The sequence below is a fragment of the Stomoxys calcitrans genome, chromosome 4 (genome assembly GCF_963082655.1).
Source record: "Stomoxys calcitrans chromosome 4, idStoCalc2.1, whole genome shotgun sequence".
Lineage (NCBI taxonomy): Eukaryota > Metazoa > Arthropoda > Insecta > Diptera > Muscidae > Stomoxys > Stomoxys calcitrans.
Window position 1 is genome coordinate 116186999 of NC_081555.1, and position 15052 is coordinate 116202050.

General features: G+C 39.8%; 2 protein-coding genes across 4 annotated transcripts; one reads left to right on the top strand and one right to left on the bottom strand.

The window, feature by feature from the left end:
- Positions 1-67: 67 nt before the first annotated feature.
- Positions 68-7673, top strand: LOC106089885 (peptidoglycan recognition protein). Of its 2 annotated transcripts, none has more exons than XM_013255877.2 (7): positions 68-104; positions 2040-2572; positions 2687-2965; positions 3029-3133; positions 3200-3264; positions 6999-7213; positions 7282-7673. In XM_013255877.2, the coding sequence occupies exons 2-7, from the start codon at positions 2359-2361 to the stop codon at positions 7439-7441; spliced, it is 1038 nt and encodes a 345-aa protein (XP_013111331.1). In that variant the 5' UTR covers positions 68-104; positions 2040-2358; the 3' UTR covers positions 7442-7673. The 2 variants fall into 2 exon arrangements, with proteins under 2 accessions (XP_013111331.1, XP_013111332.1); XM_013255878.2 differs by having other exon boundaries at positions 70-104; positions 2040-2515.
- A 175-nt stretch (positions 7674-7848) lies between these two features.
- On the bottom strand, positions 7849-11385 carry LOC106089886 (protein stunted-like). Of its 2 annotated transcripts, XR_001221707.2 has the most exons (4): positions 11243-11385; positions 10909-11039; positions 10702-10768; positions 7849-8039 (listed from the first exon to the last, which is right to left on the bottom strand). XR_001221707.2 is itself a non-coding variant. In XM_013255879.2 (3 exons), the coding sequence occupies exons 1-3, from the start codon at positions 11272-11274 to the stop codon at positions 8014-8016; spliced, it is 189 nt and encodes a 62-aa protein (XP_013111333.1). In that variant the 5' UTR covers positions 11275-11383; the 3' UTR covers positions 7849-8013. The 2 variants fall into 2 exon arrangements, 1 of the variants encoding a protein (XP_013111333.1); XM_013255879.2 differs by lacking the exon at positions 10702-10768 and having other exon boundaries at positions 11243-11383.
- Between the last annotated feature and the right edge of the window lie 3667 nt (positions 11386-15052).

The following is a 15052-nucleotide window of genomic DNA, read 5'->3' on the forward strand; positions in this document are numbered from 1 at the left end:
GATGGATATCGATAAAGAAACACAGATGTACGTGTTGCTGACAAAAAATTCCGAGACAACAATAACGCAGCAACAGTTTGCTTTATATCTGTGGAATACTCCTGGTAAGAGCCAGTTCTCGGACGCAGGGGGTTGAACTCTTATGAAACAGGATTCATCGTTCTTATCCTAGTGATCATAAAATCGGGTAGAACTCAAATGAGATCTACTGGGCGTCTCAACAGGTTGCAGATGGTGGAATGTTCAGTATACGCTGAAGCTGTAACTACAGTCGCGGACAATCATCGGCATCGAGTGAAGAGTTTACCTGAGTGACCGGTCAGTACCGGCCCTTGCTTAAAAACTGAGTGCCTGTGCTTCTCGATATAACAAGACGAGTTATTGGCGCCTTTGAATAACCGATGGCCATAACGTTTTCACGGTGATTGGTCCTATGGACCGGAACAAGGGAATTTATAACTAGTAATATTTGTTGTTGTGGCGGTCAATCCGGTACGTACAAACGTGAGCCTTGTTGGAGGATTTCCATGTGGTAAGCACCAGCATGGATTTCGAGACTTGCATAGCACGACGACTGCTATGAACAGCATCACTGCAAGTTTTAGCTGAGGTTAAGCCGTGGTTCATGATCTATCGAAGCCTTTATTAAGCCATGCCATGCTTTTGAGGACAGAACTGTTACTAATACTAAATTTTCCATGAACATTTCATTAAGGAACGTGGGATACTTCTCTCATTTCAATGAGTGCATTGTCATATCAATGAGTGCATTAAAGTTTAAGCTCAATGATAAGGGCCTCTTTTTTATGTCAAGTCCGAACGGCCACTTGGTAGAGAAGTTTCAACTTGGCAGGATACCTTCCAAAAGTAGCCAGCATTAGTAAGAGGATAACCACAGCTGAAATTTTTGTTGATGTTCACGCATGTACAGCGTCATAGGCGGACACTGCGCTTTGAGGTCTTGAATAGACGCTGGGCTGTTGGTGTACTCCTTTTCTTTCACATGGCCCCAAACGAAGAAGTCGAAAGTTGTTAAATAACAAGAACTTGGTGGCCACCTCTTCCAGAGATAACACGTCTCGAAAACTTTCCCGCGAAAGGGCCATGGTTAAGTTGCTTGCATGACACGAAGCGCCGTCTTTTTGAAAGTAAACTTTGTCCAGATCAATACCATCCAACTCCGACCGTGTGATTCAAAATAAAACCACTTGTTGGAAGACCTTTTTCAAGAAATTTAGTAGTTCTTTTTGAACTAGATGTTTCCCATAGACGAACTTTCCCTCTCTCAAAAAAATGGCAACCGCGAACAATGATTAGAAATCTAGCGTTTTCTTTTGTTTCATTCTTAAGGGTCATCTAAAAGAGCAGGAATTTCAATTGAGAGGGACATAAAAACTTTGGAAAAACACAATTAAATTAATCCGGCACAGGACAACTATAAACCCCACTCAGGTGTGGTGGTCATATGTAGTTATCATGAGAAGCTCAGCTGAGAGCTAACGGGTGCGTCCACACGTTGCGGATAGTGGTATAAGGAACTGCAGTCGCGGACAGTCAGCGGAATCAAGTGGAGAGTCTCAGTGGAAGATTCTTCAAGTACTTGCTTAAATACTGAGTGCCCATGATGCTTAATATGACAAGGCGAGTCTTTTGGCGCGTTTAAATAACCAATGGTCATCATGTTCCCGCAGCGATTGGTCCTATGGACCGAAACGAGCTTACTCATCTTTAAGAGTTTGACGAGGATCGCTACCTCCACATTCCATGTGGCTACAACAATCTAATCTTTGTACTTGGTGCTTCTAAAAAAGAGTCGATGGTTTTTCTATGGTTTTTTGGGTTTTTGGTGGTTTTTTTTCATTAAATCCGGATTTAAGGCTCTCGTCAGCTAATTTTATAAAGGGAAAACAGCCATTAAATCTGGATTTAAGGAGCAGTGTAAACGGGGTTTTACTGTCTGTGATTTTCCTTTTTGAATTTATATTCGTTAAATACCCGCTTCTTCAAAATGTAACGATAAATTTCTTTTCTCTTTGTAGTACAAATAATCTTCAAATCTGTTAGGAGAAACGAAGATCGACAAAGAAGAAGAAAACTAACCCGTTACTCGGATATGTAACTACAGTTCATTTGCCCAGCTGATCAGAGCTAAAGCTATAAAAAAATTAATATTTATAAATAGTAAAATTTTGCAAATTTATAATTTTGTATACAAGTATTTGCTACCAAAACATTTACAAATCAAGTGTGACCGCATGCAATTTTTTAACTCACATCTTGATTGTATTCCAAATCAAGATAAAGGAAAAGACGTGAGGGAAAAATTAAATCCTGTTCTAACCATTGGACAACTACGACATGAGTATGCCGAGCCAAAACGAAAAATTACGTTTAAGTGAAGAAAAGGCAAGGAGTTGGCTTACATCCATAGATCCTTCCGATTTAGATGATTTGGAATCAGTTGTGGATTCAATTGTCGATTCGGATTTACGAGACTCCAGTGACACAGAATCAGGTGAAGAGCATGCATTGGGTACTCGGAGTATTAACCAACCAACGAAACTAACAACAAGTAAATTATCATCATATACTAACATAACCTTCCTTTTTGTCTTGAGAATCGCTAGCAAATTTCCTTTGCTACAGTTTAAATACAAATTATAAATAAATTAAACTTTACCTTCAGACCATCTCTCCGATTCTGACGAAGAGCAATACAATGACATATCCCAGCTAAAATTGTCCAATGAGCTCAATGGCTTGGAACAAATCGTTAGCCGTTTAGCTCCACCATCTTTTGGTAATGTTAGCATGAACAACTGTAGCAATGTTGTTTTGGGCAATATCATAAAGTTGAAAATCAATGTCAAAAATGACAAGGACGAAGAAAGTACTTGTGCCGAAGAACGAGAGGAAAACACAGGAGTGGAGCAGCCTGTTATAGTAAACCGAACCAAAAAACCAGGTGAATTGCAAATGTTTCCTTTGATCATATTGATAAATATTTTAATATAACTTTTCTTAATAGTTTATAGGCCAGCTTGCCTTATCATACCAAGAGCTAGATGGTTAGCAATGGAACCTTTGAATGATTACAATCCCATTGATGTGCCAGTAGATTTAGTCATAATTTGTATGTATATAACTGTGTATAGGAGGGCATGTTTTTTATACTAATTAATTTTTTTATGGATTTTAGCCCATACAGCAACAACAAGTTCCACTAAACAGGCAGAAAATATTGGAATTATACGAGATATACAAGTTAGTGTAAAACGTACATTATTCTAAAATTTTTCCACGAATATACCATTAAGGAAGCTTAGCTGAAAGCTATCGGGCGCGTCCCACACAGGTTGCGGATGGTGGAAAGCTCCGTTTTTATGCGGAGTAGGTGCAAATTCAACCGCGGGCAGTCAGCGATTTACGAGAGAAGAGTCTCAGTGAGGAGTCAGGTGGCATTGGTTCTTAATTAAATACTGAGTGCCAATGATACTCAAGATGACAATGCGAGTTATTGGCGCCTTCAAATAACAATGGCCAACATCAGCGTCTGTTCGCAGGTTAGGGGCGGCTGTAGGCGAGCGTCGGATCTTGAAGCAAGCGGCTCGCCACAACGAGGGATACGTGTGCAATCCCCCAAAACCCGTACGGTTGAGGCGCTGGGCCAGTAATGCGCCCCGGAAAACTATGAGAAACAAAGGTATAGTAAAAAACCTCCGAACGTTGACGACCCACGCAAACGAAAAAAGGACCATGATTTGCGGATCTGCACCTGGAATGTCCGCACACTTTATAGAGAATGTGCAGTGTACGCGCTGGCGGATGTATTAGAGAAGTACAAGGCAGATACTACCGCCTTACAGGAAGTACGATGGAATGGGAATGGCGTCACTACAACACCAAACGGTGACGAACTATACTATAGCTGCCATAACACGAGGCATGAATTTGGCTGTGAATTTTTGGTTAGTCGGAGACTGAAACACCTCGTTTCCAGCTTTACTCCGTTGGATGAGAGGTTAGCCACAATCCGCATAAAAGCCAAATTCTTCAACATTGCCCTTATATGTGCCCATGCCCCGACGAAAAACAAGGACGAGCAGACCAAGGATATTTTCTACGAGCGCCTAGAGAGAAAATGTTACCGCTGCCCCGCCCATGATATAAAAACCTTTCTGGGATATTTTAATGCGAAGATAGGGAAGGAAGACATTTTTGGTCCAATAGTCGAAAAGTTTATCCTCCACGAGATAAAGCCCAGTAATGGGTTGAGGCTGATAGATTTCGCCGCGGCAAAAAAATATGGTAGTTAGTAGCACCAGATTTCAACATAAAAATATTCACAAAGTCACATGGCTGTCACCCGTTTAAAAAACGAGGAACCAAATTGATCAGGTTGCGATAGATGGAAGGCATTCATCCAGCGTGTTAGATGTGCGATCGATCTGCGGAGCGAAGTTTCGAATCACTACCTTGTTGCACTAAAGGTCAGCACTCGTTTGAACATGGCGAGGAAAGTACGATCTGACACTGCACGGAAGCTAGACATTGAAAAGCTGCAAACACAACAGATGGCAGCGGAATCCACTAGAATGTTCCGATGACATAATGGCGCAGTGGCAAACTTTTGCCCACTCCATGGAAAATGCCGCGAAATCCGTACTTGGAAGCCTAGTTCAAAAGCGTCGAGATGCTACTGAAGTTGAGAATGCGGCATATAGATCAACCCTGCGCCAGATGAAGGAGAGGTATCAGGAGAAAGAAAAAGGAAAAGACGTGAGTGTCAGCGAATTGAGATGTACAGGAGTCATAATGAAGTTCTGAAAGTCTACCAAAGAAATAACATCAAACACATTCTCCTGCAGAGACAAAGAAGGAAATCTGGTAACTAACACAGATAGCATGCTGAGGATATGAAAAAAAAAACATTTTACCCTACTGCTAGTGTACGACGTTGGCGGCGAAGAGGATACCGCTGCACCAATCAATGATGATTGTATAGAATGTTTACCTCCTAGTCAGAATGAGGTCCAAGAAGTAATGACCCAACTAAAGAACAATGAGGCAGCAGGAGCTGACGCGTTACTCGCTGAACTATTTAAGACCGGAGGCGACACGCTGATAAGGCGTATGCATAAGCTTATCTGCGCAGGCAGATTGCGGCAGAAGAAGGCATATCCGATGATTGGAATCTCTGGATCAGATATTTACACTGCACCTGGAATATTTACACAATCCTGGAAAAGACCCGAGAAGGACAAATCAACACCTACCATCTCTTTGTTGACCTTCGAGACTCCTTTACGTTCAAAGGTATTTCAAGCCATGTCTGAGTTTGGTATCCCTGCAAAATTAATAAGACTGCAGGATGACACTTGTTGATACGCGTTCCTCAGTAAGAATAGGAAAGAATCTCTCCGAACCATTCAATACCAAACGAGGTTTCAGACAAGGAGTGTGATCTCTTTATTATCCTGCTGGAGAAGTTTATACGAGATGCAGATGTGAATAGATATGGCATACACAAGAGAACACATGCTACTTGCCTATGCCGACGACATCGACATCATAGGTCGTTCACCGGAAGTAGTAACTGCAGCCTTTGAGAGAATCGAAAGAGAGGCAGTCAAAATGAGTTTGGCAGTAAATGGAGATAAGACGAAATGGATGGTTTTAACTCCCAAAACGTCTTGCACAACCGAGCAGATAAAGAAAATGGAGAAAGTTGGGAAACACAACCTTGAGATAGTCAGCAAATTTATCTACCTCCGCACCTCCGAAACCGAAACGAATGACACCAGTTTTGAGATTACACTATACAAGACACTGATACTACCCGTGTTGTTATATGGTTCTGGGTAATTGTGAAAGCAGATGAGGCAATGCTTGGAGTATTTGAGAGCTGTATGACTACGATAGCATAGTTACACGTATCAAAATACAACGCCTGCGTTGTCAGAATGGATGAAGAAGCTGCAGCAAAGAAGTCTTTTGAAGGCAAACACAGTGGTACATGCAAACCGGAAAGACCAAAAGCCCGATGGAAAGATCAAGTGGTGGGAGACACCTCGAAACTTGGTGTCAGAGATTTTAGAATGAGCGCAGAAGATCGAGGCGTTTGGAACGCTTTTCTACGTTAGGCTAGTGGAACAAATGTTCTGCAATAGCCAATTAAAGTAAAGTAAAGAAAGTATATACCATTAAGAGGTGAATAGACGGATAGAATGATACTTTCAAAGACCGGGCAGAAAGAATTACAGGACCTCAGTCAACTTAGCGGCCATAGCAGTGACTGATCTTAAGAGAGGGCCAAGATTGTTCAACCGTCAATTTGGTAAACATCCAAAGAGTGATAGGACAGGACGACAAGGACAGCTATTCGTTGCATACGTGGTCAGCGAACTGACAAACAGCTATCTCAATTTGCTGTTGAAAAAGTTATTATTGTCACCAATACCTGACCAAGGTGTTCAGCTTGTCTCAGGGCACGCTTATTGAACCCGATGTTTAGAAAATGAGCAGAGTGATCCAGCCATTGAAGCTGGTTGTTGCAGTTGTAGCCAAATTTGTTGTTGTTGTAGCAGTGTGTTATACACTGAGGCGGCAGACCTTGCCGATGAACTCCATTGGGTCAATCCGGTACGTAAAACCGGCTGCCATGGTATTGGCCAAATTTGTATTTGAAGGTAGCGATCCTCGTTAAGCTCTATAGTTGAGCTTTCTTGTTCCGGCCCGATCGGCGCGGAACGTTATGACTATTGGTTATTTGAAGGCGCCAATAACTCGCATAAGCAATAGTCAGTGCCGACCTACCTCTCACTGAGACCCTCCATTCGATAACGCTGTTTGCCCGCGACTGCAGTTGCAGCTACTCCTTATGGAGAATTTCACTGTTGAAGCTAGTAAAGGATTCGAGTACGGAAGAGTCGTACATACTGATTTCACCCTCCTGGCATCAGCAAGGAAATTTTTAACTTTCTATGCTTCATTTATAGACCTTTCACATTGAGACTCGTGGCTGGGATGATATTGGATACAATTTTCTAATTGGGTGTGATGGAAATGTGTATGAAGGTCGCGGCTGGGGCGTTGAAGGTGCCCACACATTCAAGTACAATAATTTGTCCATAGGAATTTCGTTTATTGGATGCTTTATTCAAAAATTGCCTTCACCGCGAGCTCTGGAAGCATGTAAAAATTTGCTAAAACTGTAAGAGCTACAACATCTACTTACTATTATAAAAATATAATTGCAATATTTCTTTATTTATTCAACAGTGGAGTGGAAGAAGGTCACTTAACTACAAATTTCAAATTATTGGGGCATCGACAATGCATGAGTACCCAAAGCCCCGGTAATACTCTATACGATGAAATAAAAACATGGGAACACTTTCAAGACTTACCACAAGTGGATATGGAACCGGATGCAAAATGATTGACGGAAATGTTTGAAGAATGTTCTTCTGAAACAAAGAATTTAAATGTGATGACAAATTTGAGCAACTCAAGGAGTTCTTCTTTACTAGTTTTACCAAATGTATATTAGTTACTTTATGCATTTGTAAGTATATACTTTACGATTCTATTTTACCAATAGATTTGTGCTTGGCATTACCTCAAAGGTTAAATTCAATTTAACTTCATGTAATGGAACATACATTGTTTTTCAATAATTGTTAATTATAGTTAATTATGAAATTAATTTGAAAAAATGTCAGTTTTACATTTTGGTAAACAATTTTTGTATATTTCATTTAAGGTTATTTCAAAGTTTTCCGTGTTATGTGCCTTACCTTTTTTGTGTTTGTATTGTATATATTGTACTTATAACAATAAAATAAGTTTTCCTTTTCATTAAATTGTTTTATTTATGTTTTTGCTTCCAGCACAAACATTTCGAAATTAATTTAAAAATTTTATTTCAACCGTTTCTATGATGAATTCAGATTTGGAGGAATTTTTATAGATTTATATATGTAAACTTAACCAAAAAGAAATTGGTTAAATTTATTCGGCAGCGCCTTGGGTACGAGCTGTAAATAGAAATTAGAGTACATATTAGAAAGAATATAACAAAAAGAAAAAAACAAAAATTAGTTAAAAAACAAAAATGTATTAGATCGAAAAGTGTAACAGATTATAAACACATGGGATAAAGATTTTCTTTAGAGGGGACATATAGGAAATACTTCAGATTTGAGAGGTTATAATTTAACTCTTCTTTTTTGGGGTGGGATAAGCAACCAGTTAAGAAAATTTCGTGCATAGGATTACCGCATTTTCATGGATTGTAATTTTTAACTTTTTTTGTAGAAATTTTGTTGCAGTCCTGCTCTATGTATAGGGGGGATATGCTACGTTGGTAATAATTTTGGACGGTAAACTGAACTAGAAATAGCTTGGCAGCCGGTGAAGAAAATTTCGTGCATAGGATTAACGCATTTTCATGAATTGGAATTCTTAAGTTTTTTTGCACACTTGCTCTATGTATAGGGGGTAGGTAATAATTTTGGACGGTAAACTGAACTAGAAATGGCTTGGCAGTTGGTTAAGAAAATTTCGTACATAGGGATTTTTAACTTTTTTTTTTGCAGACTTGCTCTATGTATAGGGGGTAGGGGGGATATGCAACGTTGGTAATAATTTTGGACGGTAAACTGAACTAGAAATGGCTTGGAAGTTGGTTAAGAAAATTTCGAACATAGGATTACCGCATTTTCATGGAATGGAATTTTTAACTTTTTTTGGTAGAAATTTTGTTGCAGACTTGCTCTATGTATAGGGGGAGGGGGGATATGATACGATGGGAATAATTTTGAACGGTAAACTGAACTAGGTTGTCATCCGGTTCTTTATACTAAATCGACCCGGTAGAATTTCCATCGGGCACAGTCTGTCGCCATAGTTTACTTGTTTTGTCTCTATTTCGTCATGGGAGAGGCTGATCCCGAAGTGCCTGTTCCGTGCCAGGGTCGAGAAGAAGTTATACATACAAGACCGTGCGATCAAGACTCATACAAATTGTCATCTTCTGGGTGAACCATAGATTAAAAACGGTGACAATAAGTAATTCTCTATATATTTAATTGTCCAGTTTCGTAATTTTAAGCACGGCCCAATTATAAAATTATAATTTTGTGCTTAGTTTGGCCGAGTCGAATCTCGGAAACCCAGCACTACAAATTTTGATGAAAAATCATAGCAACATACTCCATGTATAAATAATTCGGAAAATAAAAGGGTCTTCCAGGCGTTCAAAGAGTCAAATCGAAGGACCATTTTCAATGGGTGCTATATCCAAATACCAACCTATCTGGACCATTTGTAATCCCCAACTACCTACATCAATAAGAAGTAACTGTGCAAAATTTCAAGCAGATATCTTCTTGCGTTCGATTGAAGACCTAGCCATGTCGATGTTCATTCTACATGGCATCGACTCGGTATGCCAAGACGATCAAGAATATACTTCATGGGGAACATAAACATTTAATTAAGGAATAGTGGTTCAAATTCAAGCTCAACGAGAAGATAAAACAATAATAAATTATCCAATGATCATTTGGTTAAGTAACAGGGGATGGATTCTCTCATATAAATGAGTTCAGTCCGATTAAAGTCTTAGTTTAATGCTAGAATAGGTAAGATTGGCAAATTTAGTTCATTGTGATACCACAATAGCGACAGACCAGACCCTGGTGGGAAACGAACCCACGATCCCGCATTTGTAATCTGAGTACGCTACCAACACAGTTACCGGGGCGACCCAGTAGTTTAATGATAAAGTACCTCCTTTTTTATGGCGAGTTCGAACGGCATTCCTTATAGCGAAACCACTTGGTAAAGTTTTAACATGGCTGGATACCTTACAAATGTCGCCAGCATTGGGGGATAAACACCGCTTAAAAAGTTTGTATCTGATGTTTACCCTGGGATTTTAATCCAGGCGTTCGACGTCATTCACGGATTTGCTTACGAAGGCCACGGTGGCCCGTAGATCAAGGAAATCCGCCCCTTGTATGGGGTCTGTTCAGAGGGAATTTTTAATAAGTCAAGGATTGCCTGGGCAAAGTACTGGCTACTTGTGCAACGGGGTCTCAGGTCACATGCGGGCCAAACGTCCAGGACGTAAACTTTAATCTTAGCTCAGTAGGAATTGAAGCGTCTGCATCTGCCGTAATGTAGTTGAGCCACAACTAATTTGGATTGCAGCCTACGGAAAACCGCTGGATTTAGTATGTAAAAGGACAAGAGTATATTGTAACTGTTTAAGATGATTGATAGTCAAATCGATTGACTCAATGGTTATAAACGTTGGGGGGAGCAATTGTGAAAATGGCTTTTTCAAAATATGTTATTAGCAAATATTTTGCTTTTGTCAATCAATCACATGGAAGCCGGATGTACGTACGGAATTGGACCGATGGATTCCTTCATCGGCAAGGGCGATTGCCTCAGTGTACAATACAATAGGCGCGTTAAGTACTTTTCGTGGTGGGAAACAAATGGATAAGCAAATTTAGGTATATGTACATATGAATAAAAAGTAATACAAAGTTTGGAATATGCATCAAAGGAGTTTAAAGTGGGGCCGTTGTTAAACATTTTGGATAACTTGAACAATTATTAAACAAAAAACACTTTTGTGTGGCTGGTCCTTTGCTTTAACATCACAAAGCCTTTTTAATAACTTACAGCTTAATAACGAAAAGTTCTTTAAAAAGGACGCTCAGTGGTCAATTTTAAAGTTTTCACTTTTCATCTGGAAATTTCATTGGTAAAAAAAATAATTTGTTAAAAATCTATTCTATATAAAATATAATAAATAAATACAGCTCAAAAACTATAGAAATTAATGTAATTTTGTTTTTCTCTGGAGAACATATGTTTTTCGATACTTACGTGCAGGTTTTCCATTAGCCCAAGGAGTAAATTTGACATGGCTCTCGCTACGTTTGGCAGCATCGGCACGCAAATCAGCCTTCAAGGCTTGACGCACTACACGGGCGCAGATGTTGGAGTATTGAATGTAGCTGCAATGTTATATAAAGAAAAATATGTAATGATATAATTTTCTTGTGTCTTCATATTTTGGACATTATTCTATGCCGCTTTTTGACACTGCAGCAGCATACTACCTCCCCATGGAAGAAGTTAAATTACGTAATTTTTATTTTCCATTGTATTACAAAAAGTGTCACTCTTATTATTTATGTTCACAGTTTATATTACTTACGTAAGTCCAGCGGCTCTCCAGGCGTTAGTCATTTTGCTTTGGATTTATTTAATTTACTTTATTTTAAAGATAAATTTTGCAAAATTGTCGGCAGCTCGTGTAGTCTGTCAGGAAAATCTACAATGGTGGAGCAAAATCGATTCCAATTATGGTTATGTTATCGATTGTCGTTACAACGATTATTTTTCGATTCTGTATGTAAATGCGCCAATGTCTGTCAAAATGCTTTACGGTTGTCATTCAGCTGCTAGATGTCGCCTTGGCTTTAGAATCATATGTCAGTCAAACTCAATTGTAAACATAACGGGTTTCAATTCACATCGTGTGTCGCATTTTAGAAGCTTTTCGGTTTGTGATAATATTATTAAGTTTTTCTTATATTTATAACATTTATTTGAATCCAAGAAAATGTTCAACGACCAATGTAAGTGATACTCCCTTATTTATAAACTATACACAGAAAAAACTATGTATCTAACAACTAGAGCAATTAGTATTATTTCTGTCACATAGAATGACAAAGTAAAAAATTGTTAACAAGTTGGCAATTATAACTTTCTTTAATCGTTTGATTAAATTGACTGAAGATATTTTATTGTGTAAGAGATTGAGAACTTAAGTTAATGAGTTTGTTCCTATAAGCTTAACATAAAATTTGTAAATCCATCAGTAGGGGTTGGGGTTGTCGTTGTAGCCACATTTGCATGTGGAGGTGGCGATCCTCGTCACGCTCCTGGTGAGCAAGCTCGTTTCGGTCCAAAGGACCGATCGCCGCGGGAACAGGTTATTCATTGGTTATATAAAGGCGCCAATAATCCGTTTTGTCATATCGAGCATCATAGGCACTCAGTATTTGTGCGAGAGCCGGTGCCGACCGGCCTCTTACTGAGACTCCTACTACTCCGTATGGAGAATTACACTATCCGCAACGCAGTTAAGCTTCTGAACACCACACAGATCGGACCTCAATGTTCCAGCCTGTTTGGTGGGATTGGGTTGGGGTCTTTCGCATTTGTGCACTTTGGCATGGATAGCTTCTTAATCGTCATTGATTTGCAGATGTCCGGTATCCATTTCACTGTCAGTTTTCTTAAGCGGCTTACGAATTTCGTTTTTAGTTCCGCTATCGACCTTATCTAAACGGATTGGCAGCCACAAATCCACAGACATGAGTTTGGCTGTGCATTCGTAGTCCGACACAGGCTTAAGGCTTGTTGCAGATCTTATTGTCATCATGTCCTAACAATAGACAAAGACGAGAAGGATATATTCTTAGAGTGTCTGGCCAAAAAAGTAACCACTGGCCGAAGGCCATCATCTGACATAACATGGATGTTAAACTTTGATGATAAGATAAGCTTAGGTGTTATTGGCAGTCTACTATCAAAATTGAAAAACTACAGCTACGGGAGAAAGAAGGTGCATTATGCTTCCTATCGTTGAAAAGCCACTTTTAAACCCGCTTTAAAAAAACCTCAAAACTGACGAATGTAAGTTTCTGATCGGATATCTGAGACGACACTTGAGGTCGTGTCCGAGGCACTGCTGCCAGCCGCACAGTCTTGGACTGGCGGAACCCTAGTATTGCCATCTGGAAGATCATGCTACATGGATGCATCAGAACTAGAGGACAGAGTGGGTCTGGGGGTCTACATTGAGGATCCAAGAACTGAGATCTGTTTTAGACTGTTTTAACGCCTTCTCTGAGGATGGCACAATCCGAATTGTTTGGGTGTCGGGCCATAATGGAGCAAGGAGGAATGAAAGGGCAGATGAATTGGCAGTGAAGGCCAGAAGACTGTCGTTAGAAAACTTGGTTAACCCGAAGCCTTTCGGGTCGACGCAGACCGAGTTAAGGGCGGGTAACACTGTGGAACCGTAGTAGGCCACTGCAGCGCAGAGGCTAGCATGTCCGCCTATGACGCTGAATGCCTGGGTTCGAATCCTGGCGAGAAGATCAGAAAAACATTTTCAGCGGTGGTTATCCCCTCCTAATGCTGGCGTAATTTGTGAGCTAATATGCCATGTTAAAACTTCACCCCAAAGAGGTGTCGCATTGCGCTACGCCGTTCGGACTTGGCTGTAAAAAGGAGGCCCCTTATCATTGAGGTTAAAATTTGAATCGGACAGCACTCAGTGATATGTGAGAAGTTTGCCCCTGTACCTTAGTGGAATGTTCATGGGCAAATTCGCATTTGCAACACTGTGGAATAGTGAAACAGTCGGTAGGACGGCGAAAATCCTATGGGGTGATCCGGATCGTGAGAGGACGAGGCTATTATTGAAAGGAAGTAAGAAGGAGATCAGAAACGGTTTTTTTATTATAAGGGGACACATGCGACTACGAACGCACTTATGCAAAATCGTCAGCATGTGTAGGGCATGTGGAGAAGATTATGAGACGTTGGAGCATTTCCTATGTCATTGCTCTGGTTTAGGTGTATGTCCATAATGGCATGGGGCGGATTAATATCCGCATCCTCTTCTCAACCTAACCTAACCTACGAATGTTTACATCCACTGATTCAGGCTGGATCGGTAAGATGCAGCTGCAGCAGAAATCGGATACTCTACTCGACTGATCCAACTACTTAAAGGAAGATTTAATTTTCTCATAATACTTGGTAAACAGAAACTTTCATTAAGAAACGTATAGCACGACTTCAGTGTGATTGAGTGCTACTGAGGCTATGAATGTACTATGCAGGAAAACGTCAGTCAGAAGCATCACTTTAAAGAAATGAAATGTTATTTCGAGAAAAGGAGGGAAGTGAAATGCCTATTCCTATTATGTGTGAGTGTGAGAAGTCGATGCATTCAAGAATTGAGATAAAATCTGAAAATTTTTACAAAAGACATTGGATTGAATCCATAGGTCGTCATAGACCTTAATTTTTCGCAACTGTTCAGTTGTATCGAGGATACCTTCGAACAAATACCTGACTACGGCATTGAGTTTCTAGCGTCCATCCAGAATATGGTTAGTATAGCGGTAACCAGTTCCTATGTTTTTGAAGCAATATGTGTGTTGGCGTACTTACAAATTTGTGCAAATTTTCACTATTTGTTACTGAAAGAATACAATCCCATTCTTTAAAACCTCCATATCCTGAAAGCAGACATTTATGTCCAAAATTAATTTTTCTGTTTCTTTTTTGTCTGCAAATTTTTCCATTGGCCGAAGCTTTAATTTTGCTTTGCTTCCGGTTTTTTCTTAACAATGCAATAAACCGCATACTAAAAACTTGCTGTCATTACGTTCCGGATGGCTTCTTTTACTTTACAGATCATTGCGACTGCTTAAATAAGCTTTTAAACTTAACACTTTACCCAGATCTGTCATTTGGGTGGATAGTTGCCATAAATTGCAATGATAATTGTAAAGTCTTGTCTTTACTTGTTAAGCGCATGCTGTGCTGTTGTACATAGAGTCGGCTGCCCTTGCCGATGAAGGACTTCACAGGGACAATTTGGTACGTACAAACGGCTGCCATTGGATTGAAAATGTTTTTTCTGTGCCCTAATGAATATCAAAAACTTTCGACAATATTTTGCACGAAAACTAAATTTTGACGAGGTTCAATGGAAATAAAATCGTATATATAAAAATTAATTTGTGTTTGTAACCTAAAAACAAAAACAAAAACACCTCCCAAATAGGACGAATGTAGCTCAAATGAAAGTTCTTTGGGAGTAAAGCACAAATCTGATATCAATATTCGGGAAAAGTATTTATGACGCCACACCACCCCCATATCACCACCCAAACAATCCCATGCCAGCCGGTTGTACGTACCAGATTGACCCGAT